Source organism: Urocitellus parryii, chromosome 9 (genome assembly GCF_045843805.1).
Source record: "Urocitellus parryii isolate mUroPar1 chromosome 9, mUroPar1.hap1, whole genome shotgun sequence".
Lineage (NCBI taxonomy): Eukaryota > Metazoa > Chordata > Mammalia > Rodentia > Sciuridae > Urocitellus > Urocitellus parryii.
In genome coordinates this window covers 6,126,912-6,145,242 of record NC_135539.1, presented here as the reverse complement: position 1 = coordinate 6,145,242, position 18,331 = coordinate 6,126,912, and the positions used below count along the sequence as shown (strand labels likewise).

Genomic DNA, 18,331 nt, shown 5'->3' with positions numbered 1-18,331 from the left:
CCACTAGTGATCCTCCCAGAGAAGCCACATGCGTGCCAGACCTGGAACAAGAATGTGCACAGCAACCCTGTTCCAACAGCCCCAAACTGGAAACCACCAAAATGCCATCAGAACAGAACGCTCGAACAAGCTGTGCCGAGGGGGATTCATTCAGTGGGTGCCACTCATCTGTGGCCTCAAAGGCCCCTGATTGCAGACCATCTCTCGGATGCTGTGTGAAAAAGACAATTTCAAAGAGAATATCCATGCCAGATGCAGTGGCACACCCACAATCCCAGGGACTCAGGAGGCTGAGGCAGGAGGATTGCAGTTCAAGGCCAGGCTGGGCAACTTTTTGAGGCCCTATCTCAAGATACAGTAAAAGGGCTGGGGTATGGCTCAGTGGTAGAGGCCTGGGGTCCAGCCACCAACAGTGTCCAAAAAAAACAAGGCGGGGGAAGGACAAGTACATGTGCTGGGACCCACTCCCGGGTTCAAAACAGGCCAGTCTGCTGCTCTAAGGCACACAGGGCAATGTGACGCCAGGACGGTCCTGTGAAATGTGGCTGACCTCTGAGGGACAATCACAGAGGGCAGAACCCTGGGAGGGTGTCCAGTCTGTTTAAATCTCATGGAGTATAGTTCAATGGTGTGGATCGTGTGTGGTTTGGGTCTTAAATATCCCCCATGTCTCCTATGTCAAAGGCTTGGTCCCCCATGAGTGGCACCACTGGAAGGGGATAGAACCTCTAGGAGGTAGGGCCCAGCAGAAGGAAGTTAGGTCACCGAGGGCATGCCTTTGAAGGGACATTGGACTCTGGTCCTTCCCTTCTCCCTACTTCCTGGCTGCCACAAGTAGCTTTACTTTACTGCATACCCGTGCCATGTTCTGCCTAGCATCAGACACCAAGTGACCAAGCCAAATCAATGCTGGCTAAAAACTTTGAAATCATGAGCCAAAGTCAACTTTTCCTCTTTTTAAGTTGAATTTCTCAGGTATTTTGTCACAGCGACAGGCCTTCTCCTTATAAACAGCCATCTAACTGAGTGAAACCTTTGTGTACTTTCCCATGCCCGAGAAGGATGCATGCTCCTGTAGGATAAAAACCCCTCAGCAGGTCAGAAAAGCGCCTGGACTGCACCTGGGGTTGACCTCCAGTGTGGGCTGTAGGAGCTGAGCACGCTCCTCTTGTGTCTTGGCCAGCTGCTGCATGCGCAGGAAGTGCCGGGCGGCCCCCATCTCTAGCACAGTCACCATAGCAGGGTGGGTGTCCAGGCGGAGAGTTACCTGCAAGCAAGGCCGGGGTGGAGCTGAGGGGGACTGCAGGGGCTAAAGAGCCAGGCTTGGCAGGGTCTAAAATGGGGGGATGCTCTCCCACATCACAGGGTAGAAGGCACGGTCTCAGGGACAGTCCCTCATAGCCTGGAGCCAGCCTTGCTTGCTCCTCTTCCCCCCTCCCCACTAAGAAGGGGATCACTGAGGCCCATGCCGCCTCCCTGAAGCACCAGGCCCTGTCTCTGAGAGCCCAGCCCCAGGGCAGGTCCATCGCTGAAGTTCCTCCTTTGCTCTGTCCTGCAACCCTGCTCTCCCTCCTCCCATCATAAAAAGACACCCTCCCAGCAAGGCACCCACTCCAGACGCTGGAGTGGCTGGGACCATGGACTCTTGACTCAGGCTGAGAACCCTCCTGCCTGCCAGCCTGGCCACTGGGGAACAGGCTCTGAGCTCTAAATCAGACTCTGCCCCCTGATGTCTAGCTATGGTCCTCTTTCCTCACCACAGACCGGGGACAACAGTTGCCCAGGGCTTAAGGACCTGGCATTTGTGAAGCAGGGACACAACATGCTCCACAGAAGCAGGTGCCACACGTAACCCTGTCTGCACAGGTTGGCCCCAGTGTCCTGCAGAGGTTCTTTCTCTTCCAGCCAGGGCCACCCTCACCTCACTGCCTTTTGCTTGAGGTCACTCCTGCACACCCTGAGCCAATGGCCCTGCACCAGATGCCCCTTTACTGCTGGTTGTCTCTCTCCTTTCACTGAGCTAGGCCAGCAGGTTCTTAGCTCCATGAAGCCCACCAGAACCCCATTAAGACCCCCAACTGAGAACATGAACTCCCCTCAGGCGGGGGGGGGGGGGCACTTCCCTTCTTTGGAACCCCCACTTTAGCCATTACAGCTTCTACAAGGTCCAGAACAGGCTGGCCCTGGGGTACCTGCTGAGGACCTATTGTCTACACCTGTCCTCCAGGGCCCTGGCTGCTCCTTCCACTTCCTCAGTTCCCATGACCTCCGCCATATGCTGCAGGTTTCCACCACTGCCAGGGCCAATGTCTACCAGGCCAGCAACTTAACAGCCACAGGGGTAGAGGGAAACCCGCCTAGGAGGGCCTGACCTTTACGTTGGCAACTCGAGATCCCAGTGCGTTCCTCATCCAGGCCATCAGCTCCTCTGTCTCCTTCTCAGACAGGCGGTCACTGGCTGCACAAGAATGAGCATGAGCAAGCCCAGGGGCCACTGCCCACAGCACTGCTCCTCGGACTCCTTTCTTGGGCTCTTCCCACACCTGCCCCCTGACTGCCCGCTGCTCCAGAAGACTCATTTCATCTACAGTGAAAACCTCAGGAGGGCACTTTGGTTGCCTGAGGCCCAGGTATTTTTTTTTTTTTTTTTTTTTTTTTTGGTGGTGGAACCAAATCTGGTTCTCTTGGGACACTTGGTCAACACTAGAAGCCACCATGAAAGGAGCATCAGAGAGGCCCTAAGACCTATTTTCTATGAATTACTAAGATGTTCCCAAGCACCTTCTTTCATGGGTTGGTGTCCCCAAACCCAGGTGAAAAAGAACATCCCAGGTCAATTAACAGACAGGACAGGAAAGGACTTATAGGACCAAAGCATCAGTCCCAGGCCACCTGCTACTTAGGCTACAACCTGTGCTAGCTCTATACCCTGGAGAGGAAAGCAAGCCCACCTGGTGATGTGTCCTCAAACTTTTCCTCCTTGTACTGATCGACAACAATGTCTGTCTCTACAGAGATCAGCTTCTTCTTGTCAAACTCTCGAAGGTGCAGCAAGGTGAGCTCATCAAACTGCTCATAACAGAAGAGGACCTGCAGACGTCACAGAACCTCAGTGGATACATGACAGAAGAGGGGACACCTCTTAGCAGGTCCTGAGGCTCACTCTACTCATGAATGAGTTCCCCTGCCATGTGCTGGTGAGAAATGCGCCACAGGGCAGGAGAGGGTCCGCTGAGGAAGGCCTGGCTCATACCATGTGGCCTCCCAGCCTTGGGCACACTGGGCTGGGACATTTGAGACCTCTGCTCAGGGGCTCTGACCCTGCAAGGGAGCCTGGCCAGGACAGCGGCCCCAAGGCAGCCCCACTGCTTGCCCACCTCTGTGTGCTTCTGTTTCATAGCCTCGTAGTAGGGCGAGTGCTCTGCCAGGTGCCGGCTAGGTGCGCACAGGTAGTAGATGCTGCGGGTGCCAGCCTGCATGCGGCTGGCATAGTCTGACAGACTGGTCAGCTGCCCAGCAGGCAGTGCTGAAGACTCGTAGCGCAGCAGTTTCGCGATGTCCTCCTGTGGACAGACACGGGCAATCACTGCTTGCTGCAGGGCTACTCCCTGAGCAGCTCTACCCTGCAGGCCGCAGGCCTCCCTCTGCTCATGCACCCCCACCTAAAGAGGAACAGGGACCTTGGACTGGACCTAGATACGAAGTCCACATTTCCCAACCTCCTTCACAGCCAGGGGTGGCCAGTGACTAGCTCTGGCCAGTGGGGTGTGAGTTAGAGTGGGCCTTGGAGAAGGCCCTTAGGAGCTAGGTGGAGTGTGGGCTGCATGTGAAGGACAGGAAGGAGTAGCAGCAAGCTGGGAGCCTGGGCCTGATGTCCCCAGCCCAGACACTGCTATACCCAAGCTGCTGTCACCGCTGACAGTGCAGCAGAAGGGTGGCAGAGAGTGTGGGACCCAGGGGAGGGTGAAGAGGACACACAGGGACAGGTCCAAACTAAGTGCCAAGCCGGGGACTCAAGGTGGACAGACACAGACAAACTGAGGGAAAGATGAAGACCAGGAATGGCCCTGGAGCGGCCACCACACAGTCCTGTGCATGGCAGGCATGGGGCACTTCCTGGTAGGCACAGCTGCACGTTCACAAATCACTTGGAAAAGACCAAATCTACCAGGTCTATGAAGTAAAGGCCAGACCAGCAGGAACGAGGGGTGAGCTGGACAGGGGAGCGCAGTCTGCTGCCTCGGGTGGAGGTGTCAGAGGCAAGCCACTGGGCCCATGCCCCAGTGTTTAGCCTTCTTCCCTGGCCTTAGGGAGGATGCCGTGGGCAGGGATGAGGACGTCCTAGGACAAAAGGGTGCTGGAGCTGACACAGCACTATGGCTGCGCTAGATGCCACTGACCTGTGCATTTCAAGAGGGTGACATTCATGGGTTTAAGGTATGCAAATGACACCTCAATAAACCTCATGAACAACAGCAGTGTTGAGGGCTTCCACTGTCATGAAAGGCAAACCCCTGGTTAACACCAGACCCCATCCTTAGCCTGCCCTGCCTTTCTGTGCCCGCCCGAGCCCCCAGCAAGCTCTCAGAGAGTGTGAATCCCTCTTCCTGGCAGCTTCAGAGGCCAGGGCCTCAGGAAGAAGAGGCTCAGTCCTTGAGCTGAGAGCCATAGTGCCTGTGGGACCAGGGACGGGCATGCAAGCACCATGTGCTTGGCCTGCTGCGTCTGCCAGCAGAGGCCCAGAACTCAGCATTTAGTGCACTGACCCCAGTGGCAGTGGCCAGGTGCTGGCTGCCCCATTGCTGCATTCACAGAAGCAATACCTCTGAAGGAACCAATTCCTCTGAAGCCCTAGTGCTGAGGCAGACCAGAGGAAGGCCCAGAAAGCCAGTCTCACCTTGACCTCCTGCTCTGCAGTGGTCACAATGCCTTCCCTCATGAACAAGCCGTAATCTTCAAAAAACTTTGCGTACTTCTCAGCATCCCTTTTGCTCTGGTCAACGAAGAACTTTATCAGCCTCTGCTGTAACACGTCCCGGAGCTTCCTGGGAACAGAATTCACTCATGGTGAATGACAGCTTCTGTGACACATTCAGGTAAATGACCAGCCCACCCTCAAAAATGTGAGAATAGCAGAACCACTGAGCCTCCTGATTCTCAGCAGAGGGGCACCCTGGAGGCCCAGAGCTGACCATGCTGCCCCCCTGCAGGCCCAAGACACCTGAGAACATGACCCTCTGCGAGGGTCGTTCCAACTGCAGGGCAATGGGCAACAAGGGGAGCACCAGGCTGTGTGAGCAGGACCTCGCCTGGCACACAGATGCAGAGCTGCTATAAGCAAGGTCCTGGAGCAGTGGGAAAGAACAGCACAAGTGGTGTGCTGCCACACAGCCACCAGATCACCTGAGTCCCAGCAGCCTGAGACATGCCAAGGAGAAATCAGAGCCATCCCAACAGGAGAGATCACAAGACAGAACAGCTCCATCTGTCCACATCTGTTTGGAACCAGGACCACTAGTGTCCAGACCATAGTGTACTCTGTAACTTGGGATTTATTTCCTCATCAATCCAAGGCAGGGGACAATAATGTCTAAAGCTCATTTAATCCCTCTCCTATACTCCTGTCCCAAACACTCATCTTCAGCCCCTGAGCAGAATGGGACAGGGTGGGAATCCTCACCTGTGAGAGCGGTCACAACTGCCCAAGATGGGGAGGCACTGTGTGGAGTGTCCAGGCCTGGGAGGGGAATACCCAGACAGGAGGGTGGGCAGGCACAGGGTGTCATAGCCAAGCAAGGTGATATGGCCCCCACAAGGAGGGTGGGGACTATGCCAGATCAGTTATGTGGAGGGAGATCAGTCAAATAAGGAACCACGTTAAGAATAATGAGAAGCAGATTTCTCATGTCAAAAGGGCGTTTCCAACATGGAGAGGGTCAAGTCCAGAATGCACCCGTGCTACTGGCTTAGCACTGGAGGTATTGGTGTGGGCTCCACAGAACAAGAGGGAAACACACATGAAATCATGTGCAATGGGGCTGGGGATGTGGCTCAAGCGGTAGCGCGCTCGCCTGGCATGCGTGCGGCCGGGGTTCGATCCTCAGCACCACATACAAACGCAGATGTTGTGTCCGCCAAATACTAAAAAATAAATATTAAAAAAATTCTCTCACTCTCCCTCTCTTTAAAAAAAAAAAAAAAAAAAAAGAAATCATGTGCAAGCTCATCCGCACAATCACACGCTCCTGAATTCTCTCCCAGGAGGGCTGGGAGCAGTAACACCTCACTAGCCATGAGCTTCCCCAGTTCTCAGATCTCAGCCAGGGCTCCCAGGGGAAGCAAGGAAGCGCTTGGAAAAGAGGCATCGAGGCACCAGAAGGCCTGGAGCACCTCGTGCCAGCAGAAGCATCCAGAGCTCAGTGGAGACTCATCAAAGGGACAGGAGCCTCTCACCTGCCTTAGGGGACAATCAGAGATCAAATCAATGATGAACAGATTATTAACCTTTGATGAAAATGGAAAATCACACCAGAAAGAAATTATGAACATTTAAGGATCATAAACGAATATGCTAAAGTCTGAAGATGGTATGACACTGCTTCAAATCACCTGAGTTGATATTCATTAACAAGGTCAAGAGACACCATGTAGAGACACCTGCAGACACCCCTGAGCGAAGTGTTGCTGTGAACCTCACCGGCATGGGACAAGTCAAACCAATGCCACACCAGACAGGACTGTCCCCGTGTTCTTTCACCAGAGCATCAGTGGCAAACACAGGGTCACTCCACAGAACCACAGACCTCCTCTCCAACAGTATCCTGGGAACTGAAGTCAAAGAAAGCCCAGGTGCTCATCTTCAGTGGGGCAGCATGGGAACCTGGACTGGCTGGAGGACAGACGGTGGCAGTGACATGGCAACACTGAACCCTGACCCTGAGGCTGCACTGGAGCTACACGGGACCCCAAGGTATCTAAAGGAAGGCGAGGCAGTGAAAGAAGACTTGAATGAAGAATTGAGGGGGAAAATGTTCTTTGTAGACTTTGCAATTCTTTCCAAATTTCTCATAAGGTGGGCTCTTGAGCTGTCAGACTGGCAACCTGACAACCACGAACAGAGACAAGGGGCCTCTGCAGGTGGGGCACAGTGGGCTGTCTGGCAGACTCTGGGGCCATGGCAGCCAGAGCTGCAGGTTTGCTGACTGATGCACATGACCTCTCCGTGACGCAGGTAGGAAGGGGCTGTGTGACAAGGCCCACACAGTTCTGCTATGGTCAGCCTGGGGTCACTTCACCAGTCTCCTGGTTCTAGGGTTGCTCTTGTCTCTCCATCTCCAAGATGTGGTTGGGGCCTAGAATCTCCCTGACTGTGGTATCCTGGGCTGAGAAGTAGGGATGGGCCACAGTGGAGCCCCCGACCCTTCCCATTAACGTGGAGCAAAGCAACAGACTCACCAGCCCCCGGGCTCACTCAGCACCCTCGTGCAAATGCACCAAAGCCCTCTGCCCCCAGCAGTGGAAACTGCTCTGCGGCCACTGGCCAAGAAGCAGAGGCCACAGCTCTCAGGAGGACGGCATCGCTGGCATAGACTAGAACAAGGTACTGAGGTCTGTTTTTTATTTATTACACCTTGTGCTTTTTTTTGTTTTGTTTTTTAAGACAGAGAGAAGAGTGGATTTTTTAATATTTATTTTTCAGTTTTCAGTGTGGTGCGAGGATCGAACCCAGCGTCCTGCGCATGCCAGGTGAGCGCGTTACTGCTTGAGCCACATCCCCAGCCCATTGTGGTTGTTTTTAATAGGAAAAATAACTGGTTCTACTCTGGGGGACTGGATACTATACACATCTGTGAGACATACTACTATGCAGTTATTAAAAGAGCCTCCCAGCAAATTAACAGTGGTTGGAAATAGCCAAAATAAACTACTACGTAAGGAAAATAGTATAAATATGAATTATGTAAAAAACAAAGACAAAAGCATCTGCATGGTGACATCTGCTCCTGAAGGCCAACCCTCACAAGTGGGAGCCACTGGCCCTGGGATGAGACAGTCCTGGCCCCTCTCGAGGCAGGTGTCTCACCAGCGAGCTGCCCCTTCTCTACGCAGGGAGCACATTCTCTTGAGGATGGAAGAGCAGTCCCTTGCTGCGAGCTCTTGCAAGACTCAGTGAGGCACGCTGCTGCTGCATCTTGTTCTATATAGGCAACCTGGAGACTCTTGAAGGCCACGTTCCCAATTTGGTTGATTATTTATTTATTTGGGGTGGTGGTGGTATTGGGGATTCAACCTAAGGGCACTCTACCACTGAACCACAACCCCAGTCTTGTTTATTTTTTGAAAAAGGGTTTCAACTCAATTGTCCAGGCTGGTCTTGAACTTGTGACCCTTCTGCCTCAGCCTCCTGAGTACCTGGGATTATAGGTGTGTGCCACACCACATCTGGCCCCAATCTGGTTGTTGCTCTGGTTGTTGAGGCTCTAAAACCTCTGCTCCTATCTTCTAAATCCTAAAATGCCAACCATGGCCATTTCTAGGTTAGGATTACAGGTGAGACATATGTCCAATAAATGCAAACAGTAACTTTCACTAGGAAAAAAAAAAAAACAGTGAATGCAGTTTGAAAACACTATCTAGAGAGCCTGGAACCAGAGTGGGTGCAATAAAGATGTTGATGGAGAATCCTGCGCTGGAGTTCCACCTTTGCACAGGGCCTGGCCTGCTGTAGCCAGCTGCCAAGAGCCTTGGCCCCATGCAGCTGGGCACCCCAGCTGGCCCCATAGCCCCTGTCCTCTCTAGATTCAGCCTAGGCGATGACCAACTACTCCCAAACTCTTTCAGATCACAGCCTGAGTTGTTCAAGAGTAGGCCAGGCCCAGCTTTCTGCTCTTTACATCGCTCTGGGTTCCTGTAACCAAGCTCAGGCCTGAGAGGCACAGCCTAACTGGAGTGCCTGGTCCTCAACAGGAATCCCGCACTGCCCCTTCCCCCCGGGCTCACCGGATGAGCGCACTCTCCTGCAGGAGCTCCCGGCTGAGGTTCAGAGGGATGTCCTCACTGTCCACCACACCTGCAAGAACAGGGCAAGTCAGAACTTCCCTGCGCCTGTGGCCCCTCAACCACTACCCAAGAGCTCTTACCTGGCCCTTTGCCTCACACCTTGGCCTTATGTGGTGAGAAGAGCAAGGAAGACAGAGGGCTAGAGATAGCCTGGGGATAAGACACATCTGAGACAGGCCCAGCCTAGGCTGGGGGTATGCCTACCACCTCAGAAGCCCTTCGACACTTGGCAAACACACTCAGGATTCGACCTTAAAAATTCTAGCTACATCAGGTGCAGTGGCACATGCATGTAATCCCAGTGACTGGGGAGGCTGGGGCAGGAGGATTGTGAATTCAAAGCCAGCCGTAGCAACTTAGCAAGGCTCTAAGTTACTTAAGAGAGACTCTGACTCTAAAAAAAATGTAAAAAGGGTTGGGGATGTGGCTCAGTAGTAAAGCACCCCTGCATTCAATCCTTGGTTAAAAGGGAGAAAAAAAAGGTGAAAAAAATCCTAGCTACATCAGGGACAGTAGACACCTTTGTGCTACAATGATATAAAGATCTAAGCACTGAATTCTTTACTCAACTTATGATCTCAAGTTCAAGACAATTCATGCATGAATCTGGAACTCACATGATAGTTCTAATCACTGAAAGAACTCAAGTCAATCTCCCCTGCCCTCTTACCCAAATCAACTACAAAAAATGTGGAGGCTGGAAACAGTCCTAGAGGCTCTGAGCTATACTTCTCAACCACTCCATAAATACGGCCAGTGCACTGAGGCGTGCTTAGGAAAGCAGATCTGAGAGCCAGACCAGCAGCCCGCTTTTGCAAACAGTGAGCAATGTGAGGCCACATAGGAAGCCACTCACAGACTCAAGGCCAAAGTCCAGCACCGTACCTCGAACAAAGCGCAGCCACTTGGGTAGGATGTCTGCAGCCTTGGTCTGGATGAGGACTTTGCGACTATACAGTGCCACACTGGAGCCCAGCTCCCTGCTCACGTCAAACATGGAAGGTTTCTGAGAACAAAAGGACAAGGTCAGGAGCAGTGGCAGAAATCCATGATAGACACAGGGAGGCAGAGCTCAGTGGCAGGATGCGAGACAGCCCTTCCAAGGCTGCCCTGGGCAAAGAACCCAGAAGGCAGGGAAGGCCAGGGGACAGCTCCACCAGAGGCCCCAGTCCAGGGAGGACACTTCCATGACACTAACACCAGGGTTCTGCAGGGTGTGGGGTGGCCTTCTTTGGGCAGCTGCTACCCTCCCCAACCCACTCCCACTGGAGAACATAAAAGGACGTGCATGTCTCCAAGAATGGAGCCAAACTTGGTGATAAATCTGGGGTCAGAAAACCACAACCCAGAGGCCAAATCTGGCTCACTGCCTATCTGTATGACCCGAGGATGATTTATACAGTTTTAAATATCTGGGGGGAAAATTAAATAATTAATGACATGTGAAAAGATCTGTATCTTTTTAAAAAAAATTTTTGTAGTTGTAGATGGACAGAATGCCTTTGTCTACTTTTATGTGGTGCTGAGGATTGAACCCAGTGCCTCACACATGCTAGGCAAGCGCTCTGCCGCTGAGCTATAGCCCCAACCCCTGTAACTATATCTTAACATTTACAGGCCCAGGGGCCCTGCCTGAGTGGTTCCCAAGGCACCGTCTATAGGGCTCTCTCACCATAGTAGCAGGGTCAGTGGCCACATAGAGACCGTGTGGCTGCAGGGCCAAACCCAGTGCTTTCTGCTCTCACAGTAATGTGTGCTGGGGTGAGCTGGGTGCAGTGATGCACACTTGTAATCCTGGTTACTTGGGATGCTGAGGCAGGACGATCACAAGTTCAAGGCCAGCCTCAGCAATTTAGCAAGACCCTGTCTCAAAATTTAAAAAAATTAAAAGGCCTGGGGAAGTGGCCCAGCAGTAGAGCACCCCAAATATTTAAAACTGTATAAATCATCCTTAGGACACACATCACCAGTACTGCCATCTCCAAAAAAATTTAGAAAAAGAAAAAAAAAAAAAAAAAAAAAAGGCTATTGGTGCCCACTCTGCCTTAGCACTGGGTCCTGCTCATGTGGGCTCTGATCCAGGAGGTCTTGATAGGCTAAGACTCTCAGCATTTGTAACAAGTCCCAGGGGGTGCTGAGGCTGTAGTCCATGGACCTCACCTGGAGGGAGGACACAGTCCAGCTCTTTCTCAAAGGGATACTAAGAAACCGGCACTATAACAGTTTGGTCAGATGAAGGCACAGGAACCTATATGCCCACACGAGCCAGGCTGAGGGATGAGTGGAAGCACACAGTGACCCTGTGGATCCACCAGAGCCCTTTCTGCAGCATCCTGGGGAAAGCCTCACAAGACCTGCAACACAGGCTGCATTGCCCGGCCAGCACAGCGGTTCCAAGGGCCCCTCACCATGCAAGCGCCTGAGCCCAGGCCTGCTCCGAAAGATGTCATATGAGACAACCTTGCATGTGGGAGACTGACGAGACTGCATTCCCCACCCAGAGGCCCCTGCTTTTCTTTTGCTCTAATCCTGCCAATGTGGTGGCATGTCTGCATGAAGATGTGCCCATTTGGGGCCATCATTGTGGCCACAGGAACGCCCTGGCTCTGAGAGCAGAGGGGTATCTCCACAACTGTAGCGTGTGAGGGTCCTGCAGGTCTGAGCCAAGTGCCTCACCATCTCTGGCACATAGAAGAGGCTCCGGATGTTGAGGGGTGCATCTGTCCTGTAGTGCAGGGTGTAGCGGGGCTTGTCATATGCCTGAGCGATGTAACGGTAGAATTCCTCATGCTGCAACTCGCTGACATCCTTGGGGTCCATCGTCCAGAGGGCCTGGTGATGGAGATGGAAGGGGAGCACAGAGAGCTGCATCTCCACCACAACCCCATAGGTTGGTGGAGGAGTGCATGCCCCTTGACAGCCTGGGGTGGGGAGGGGCCTGCCCTCCACCTCCATCCCCTCTAGTACCTAAAAGGCTCTGGCACAAGCGTCCCTTCCCCAGGGCAGTGAAGTTGGGCAAGGGCCAACCAAGAGGCTGGAGCAGAGCGTGAGGGAGAATCATGCCATCTACCAACACAGAATGTGGACTGGGTGCACTGGGACTGGGGACCCTGCCAGCACCCCCAATCTCATCTCTCCACAAATGATGCCTCGTCCTGGGATTCTGGGCAGCGACCCCCTGTCATCTCTACCCTTCCATCCATGGAGTAGGCACATCTGTCTCCAGGGCTGCCTGAGCCCTGCAGGCAGCTCAGGGCCTCACCTGCAAGGTGTTAATCCGCCTTCCATTAAGGTACAGAGGGAAGCTGACGAAGTTACTGTACTTGGTCACCACATCTGCAGGAGGTGGAGACAGAGGAAAGCAAAGCTGCTCCAGGGTGAGGACAATGCTTGCTGAGTTGCACCCACCTCACAGGTGCAGGCCAGGGTCCGACAAAGACACAGGTCCTGCCCACCAGTTGCATGGAGGTGGTGGCAGAACCTGGAGAGAGCAGACTTCCCAGGGCCTGCTGTGAGACCATGTGGGCTAACCGCATCAGAGAGCTCAGCGCTCTCTGTCAGACCCACCAAGTTTACAAAAGATGGAGGGCTACACACCCTGTCTGCCAGCAAGCCTTGCCTTTGGTTCTCTGAAAGAGTCAATGAGAATTTTGTCCTCTGCAGACCTACTGGCCAAGCTGGAAGCCCAGTCCTTGCCCAGCCCTTCTCAGCTATATCTGCCTCACCAACCCACCTGGCTACCACACAAGTCCCAGAGCCCAGCTGGGGCCCAGGTGCCACTCACCTTGAACCCGGGCTTCACTGGCAAACTCTCTACAGTCTGACTTGAGGTGGATGACAATTTTGGTTCCAGTTCTGACTCCTGAAGCTTCAGCGATTTCAAACACTCCAGAGCTAAGACCCAAGAGAAAGAAAGGCAGTGTCATCGTAGGGCAAAGGTAGTTGCTTTCCTGAGCAGAGCCCAGGCCAACATGTGGGAGACCAGATGTGCCTCTTCTGACCTAGGCAGAACCCCTCAGGTCACAGAGTGCACACCAGATGAGAACCTCTGGGCTGGGGTGCAGGTACAAGCCCCCAGGCTCCCTTGGAGAATTTCCTGGGCTTGAGTGACCAGAAAGCAGACCCAGGGCACCAGTGAGGCCTGGCCCAAGTATAAATCAGCATTAGATACCTCTGCTGTTTCTGAACTGCAGCGGAGGCCAGGGGTCCCTGAGAAAAGCAGAAGCCACCTCAGAAGTGAGGGAGGAGGGGATGCCCTTAGACAGGGCCTTGCTGATGCCTTGGCCATGTTCATGCTGAGCAGCCGCTTTCATGAAATTTAGAGATCTCAATATGGACTAAGGGAGGAGGCAAGCTATGCTCCAGCCAGGCCTCCTGTCCCTGGGGCTGCTATGCACAGCCAGAAGGTCAAACTCATTTAGGGGTAGAATGAGACGAACATCATTACCCTAGGTACATGTATGATTGCATAAATGGTGTGACCCTACTTCCCGTACTACCAGAGAAGTAAAAACATGTGCTCTATTTGTGTACAATGAATCAAAGAGCATTCTGGTGTCATTTATAACTGATAGGAACAAATTTAAAAAAGATTATATTTAAACTGATTTTAAATTGTACCCTAAAAAAGGCAACAACAAAGTTTTGAGGCCAGCTGAAAACAATGCTTAAACTTGGCCAAGATCCCACTCTCCTCAAACACTGCTGAAGTGCTGCTAAAACACTTACCTAATCAACTTGTCACATATGGGAGTAGGAAGTGAGCAAGTGGCTCTTTTTAAAGAGTGCCACCACCTGTTGCACAGAGGCATCCTAGAACCTGCTGATGGGGTGGAGTACTAAGGACAAGAACCTAGAGGGTGGGGAGAACCAGAGGAGCCCCCATAGAACCCAGGCCAGAGAGGCTGTCTACAGGATGGCCCAGGAGGAAGGCCCATCCCATACCCAGCCACCGAAGGGGCTCAGCCTGGACGGGCCAGCACCAGAGCACAGTGATTGGTGTCCAGTCACACAGACTGTTTGGAGCCACAAAGTAACTACCTTCCCAGAGTAGGAGAGTCAGGTTTCACACCCATAAACCTGTTTTTTGCATTTTCTCAATAAAGTCTCTTTCCAAACTCAGTGGTCAAACTCAAGTATTAGGTAACATTGACTCCAAGTGTTCCCAAGGGCAAAGACACTGCCCATGTGATGGAGGCTTGCTTCCTAACTTACCCATCTGATAGCCACTGGTAACCTGGCTTCCCAGGGGCCACTGAGCGGGAATAGACTTCAACTCTGTCGGCTACCATAAAGGCCGAGTAGAAGCCCACTCCAAACTGGCCGATGATCTTGCTGCTGGCCTCCGCCTGGTTCTGCAGTGCTTCCAGAAAGGCCTGAGGGGACAAAGGTTGGTCACAGGGAGGCTGCCCCTCTGGCACCAGGAGCCGACATTCTTACTTTCTGTGTAGGTTCTCCAGCCCAGTCAAGATCTCAGTAAATGCTGAGGCGACCATGCTGAGATGCCCTCTTCCCATGCTGTACGTAAATAACTAAGAGGTGGGACAACCCACCTAAAGACACACAGCTGGGCCAAAGCGGGAGGGTCCTTATTCATCCATAAAGCCACACTTCCACTTGTCTCAAGGCAAGGGCAGACCTGTAGGTCACACTTGAGTGGGCAGAGTAGTGCCTCCACCTATCAGGTCACTGAGTAAAGAATGAAGACTCTCCTCAGTTTGTCTTTTGTCCCATGTCTCCAAGACTTGAAGCCTTGAGGGAGACAGCACAAACCCAGCACAGCTGTCCCTCAGCACCAGGGGGTAGTCCTAGGACCCCCACAGATACAAAAGCCCATGATGCTGAAGTCCCTTGTATAAAATGGTGTATCATCTGCTTATAACACATCTTTCCCTGTATTTTAAATCACCTCTAGATTATTTAAAATGCCTAATACAATGCAAATGCTGTGTAAATAGTTATACCATACTGTTTAGAGAACAATGACAAGAAAAGTGTCTGTACGTGTTCAGTACAGACATAATTAAAAAAAATATTTTCTTTCCCAGCAGGAAAGAAAAGGAGGCTGAAGCAGGAGGATCACAAGTTCAAAGCCAGCCCCAGCAACTTAGCAAGGCTCTGTCTCAAAAAATAAAAAGGGTTGGGGATGTGGTTCAGTGGTTAGGCACCCTTGGGCTCAATTTCCAATGCCAAAAAGGAAAAAAAAAAAAAAAAACTTTTTAAGATCGGCTGAATCTGTAGTTGCGGCACCCCTGCACACAGTAGGCTGACAGTGATTGCAGAGCGTTCCTTGTTCTGAGCTATCAACATTCTGAAGGCTAAACAGGAAGCAAAATGCACATGCTCTGCTGCTCTGCCAACTCAGCCCAGCCCAGCGTCCTGCCAAGGTGTGGACATTCTACACCTGCACCAAGGGGCTGTGGAGTACCTGGAATGTGACTGAGGAACTGAACTTGACATTTTATCTCCTTTTACTGCATTTAAATATAAGCAGCGGGGCTGGGGATGTGGCTCAAGAGGTATCGCGCTTGCCTGGCATGCATGCGGCCTGGGTTCGATCCTCAGCACCACACATAAACAAAGATGTTGTGTCCGCCAAAAACTAAAAAATAAATATTAAAATTCTCTGTCTCAAAAAAAAAATAAAGAAAGGTGTTGTGTTTACAACAACAAAAATAAATAAATGTAAGCAGCCACACCTAGCTCACAGCTGCCATACAGGACAGCGCATACTATCCCTGCCATCATGGTCACAGAAGTTTTTTCCCCCCATTTATTTATTTATTGATTTACTTATTTATTTTAGTTGCAAAAGGACACAATATCTTTATTTTTTTAATGTGGTGCTGAGAATTGAACCCGGTGCCTCACACATGGAAGGCGAGTGCTCTACCTCTGAGCCCCACATCCCCAGCCCCCTCACAGAAGTTTTAAAAGCAGAAATTTCTGAGTCGCTTTGGACTGACAATGGTACCACTTAGGCCAAAAAAAAACAAACAGAAAAGCACTCAGTCACCAGGAGAGGCAGCAAGGGCCTCCAGCCCCTGTGTTAGGCTGGAACAGACACACTGAGAGGACTCTTGGACCACTCATCTCTTCCCAGCATCAGATTATGCCACACTGGGCTGGGGGTGTGGCTCAAGCGGTAGGGCGCTCGCCTGGCATGTGTGCAGCCTGGGTTCGATCCTCAGCACCACATACAAACAAAAGATGTTGTGTCCGCTGAAAACTAGAAAATTAATATTAAAAAATTCTCTCTCTTAAAAAAAAAAGAAAAAAAAAAAAAAGATCGTGCCACACTGGTGGCCACATGATCCCTGTGTGGCTGGCAGAGCAGAACTGCTATACCTGTAGACTGTGGCCCGGGCTGCCTGGGAGGAGGCAGACCACCTCTGCTGTGGTGTCAAGCCCACACAGCTCAGGCAGGGGCCCAGTAGCCGCCACAGAAAGGCACCAGGAGGTGAATGGCACCCTCAAAATAGACTGACAGCTGTGAACCTGCCACCCTGTTTCCCACTCTGGGCAAAGTGCTTGTCTGAACCCTTCCTGCCCAGCAGTGCCTGGGACCTGTGACGCTGAAGGGAAACAATGCTGCTCTCACAGCGCCCTCTGAGGGGCCCACCTGACCAGGCCTCACTAGCCTGGCACCCAGGGCCGCCCTGTGGAGGAGAAGCAGTGACTGCGCCATCTTACCTTTGACCCTGATCTGGCGATTGTGCCCAGATTGGACACCAGCTCCTCCTGTGTCATCCCGATGCCAGTGTCCTGAGGAGAGACACACTAAGTGCCAAGCATGGCCCATGCGGCACAAATAGCCTCAGTGGTGGGGCCCAGACGGGATCTGGGAAGTACACTTCACACACATCAGAAAAGCCCAAGTCCAGTTATGTGAGCCCTGAGTCCCTGGAGAACACTGGAAGGGGTGGGAGATTTGTTATTAAGACAGTTCAGGGGGATGGGCAGAGCGCAGAGGGGCTCCATCCCCAGCACAAGCAAATGAAAACCAACCGAGGAGGAGACGCTCCATCAGTAACTGGAAGGAAAACAACTCTCGCCCTAGATGTAGCCAGCTCTGCACCCTCGGCCTGGCACACACGGGCTACGGCCTGCACTCCCCAATGCCCCTGCCCCCAGGTGGTGATGTCAGGAGGAGACTGGTCAGTGGCCACCAGCGGCTCCCCTCAGGAAAGGGGACAGGAATCCTCTGCCTCATGTATACACACAGAAACACACCACGTCTGCTGGTGTGGCTGTGGACTTCCCGGCCTCACAACTCCAGCAACCATTAGTGCTGCTCATCAATGTAACAGCCCCAACAGACAGAGACAGGCGACATGCTAGTGAGGCTGCCACGGGCCCTCCCTCTTCCTCAGACCTCTGCTGGTTGGCCTGCTCCCACGTGCAGACACCCCACACAAGGCACAAGCTGCCATGCCACCATCAACTTGGGAAGTGGGAAAGCATGCAGAAGCAGCTTTTGCCCTCTTATAGCAAGTCACTTCTAGGTGTTCTTCCTGAGAACAGCCTATGGGGCAGCTGTAGCCCACTGGGTGCCGGAACCCCCTGGCTGCTGTCAGGGTGTCCTTACACAGGCCCTGAGACTCACCAAGAAATAGGACACTGAGAGGCTTCTAGTAAATTCTGAGGTGCTCGTAGGAGTCCAAAACCTGGCCTGATTCATTTATTGTGATACATGTAATAATTACAGATAAAGAGCTGATTTAAATTAGCTTCTGGTTGGTATTAGTCATTAAATATAATTACACTAAGATGCTTACTTTCATGCACTAAAACTTTCTTCATTTTGGGTGCTGGAATTGAAGCCAAGGCCACCTGCAGGCCAGGTAAATGCCCTACCACTGAGCCACACCCCAGCCTCATGGCCCTTCCCCTAAGGATTCTGTTGAAAGTTCTAGTTTAGAGCTGGGGATGTAGCTCAGCAGTAGAGTGTTTGCTGGGGTTGATGTGAAGGAGAAAAAGCACCTAATGGTTCCTGTTTTCAGCTTACAGTGATTTCTTCTGAAATTGATCTACAGATTCATTGAAACTCAGTGAAAATTTTCACAGGTTTTGTGGAAAATGACAAGAGAATTCTAAATTCTATATAGAAACACAAAGAACCTAGAATAAACTGGAAAAGAACAAAGCCGGAGAACTTTCACTACCTAAATTTAAGCCTTACCACAAGCTACAACAGTTATGTTGCCAGGACGTGGACACTTAAGGACAGACACACAGATCACAGGCACTAAGCTGTGGTGCCCACAATTTC

General features: G+C 52.1%; 1 protein-coding gene across 1 annotated transcript in view; it reads right to left on the bottom strand.

Moving 5' to 3' along the window:
* Trap1 (TNF receptor associated protein 1) overlaps window positions 1–18,331 on the bottom strand; it is a 37,688-nt gene that overhangs the window by 3,028 nt on the left and 16,329 nt on the right. Inside the window, exons 5-16 of the mRNA XM_077802783.1 lie at window positions 16,753–16,824; window positions 14,275–14,435; window positions 12,845–12,954; window positions 12,323–12,396; window positions 11,737–11,892; window positions 9,946–10,066; window positions 9,001–9,070; window positions 4,898–5,045; window positions 3,378–3,563; window positions 2,952–3,090; window positions 2,373–2,458; window positions 1,122–1,267 (exon numbers count right to left, since the gene is read on the bottom strand). Coding sequence (XP_077658909.1) covers window positions 1,122–1,267; window positions 2,373–2,458; window positions 2,952–3,090; window positions 3,378–3,563; window positions 4,898–5,045; window positions 9,001–9,070; window positions 9,946–10,066; window positions 11,737–11,892; window positions 12,323–12,396; window positions 12,845–12,954; window positions 14,275–14,435; window positions 16,753–16,824 — 1,469 coding nt within the window. The remainder of the gene's footprint in view (window positions 1–1,121; window positions 1,268–2,372; window positions 2,459–2,951; window positions 3,091–3,377; window positions 3,564–4,897; window positions 5,046–9,000; window positions 9,071–9,945; window positions 10,067–11,736; window positions 11,893–12,322; window positions 12,397–12,844; window positions 12,955–14,274; window positions 14,436–16,752; window positions 16,825–18,331) is intronic.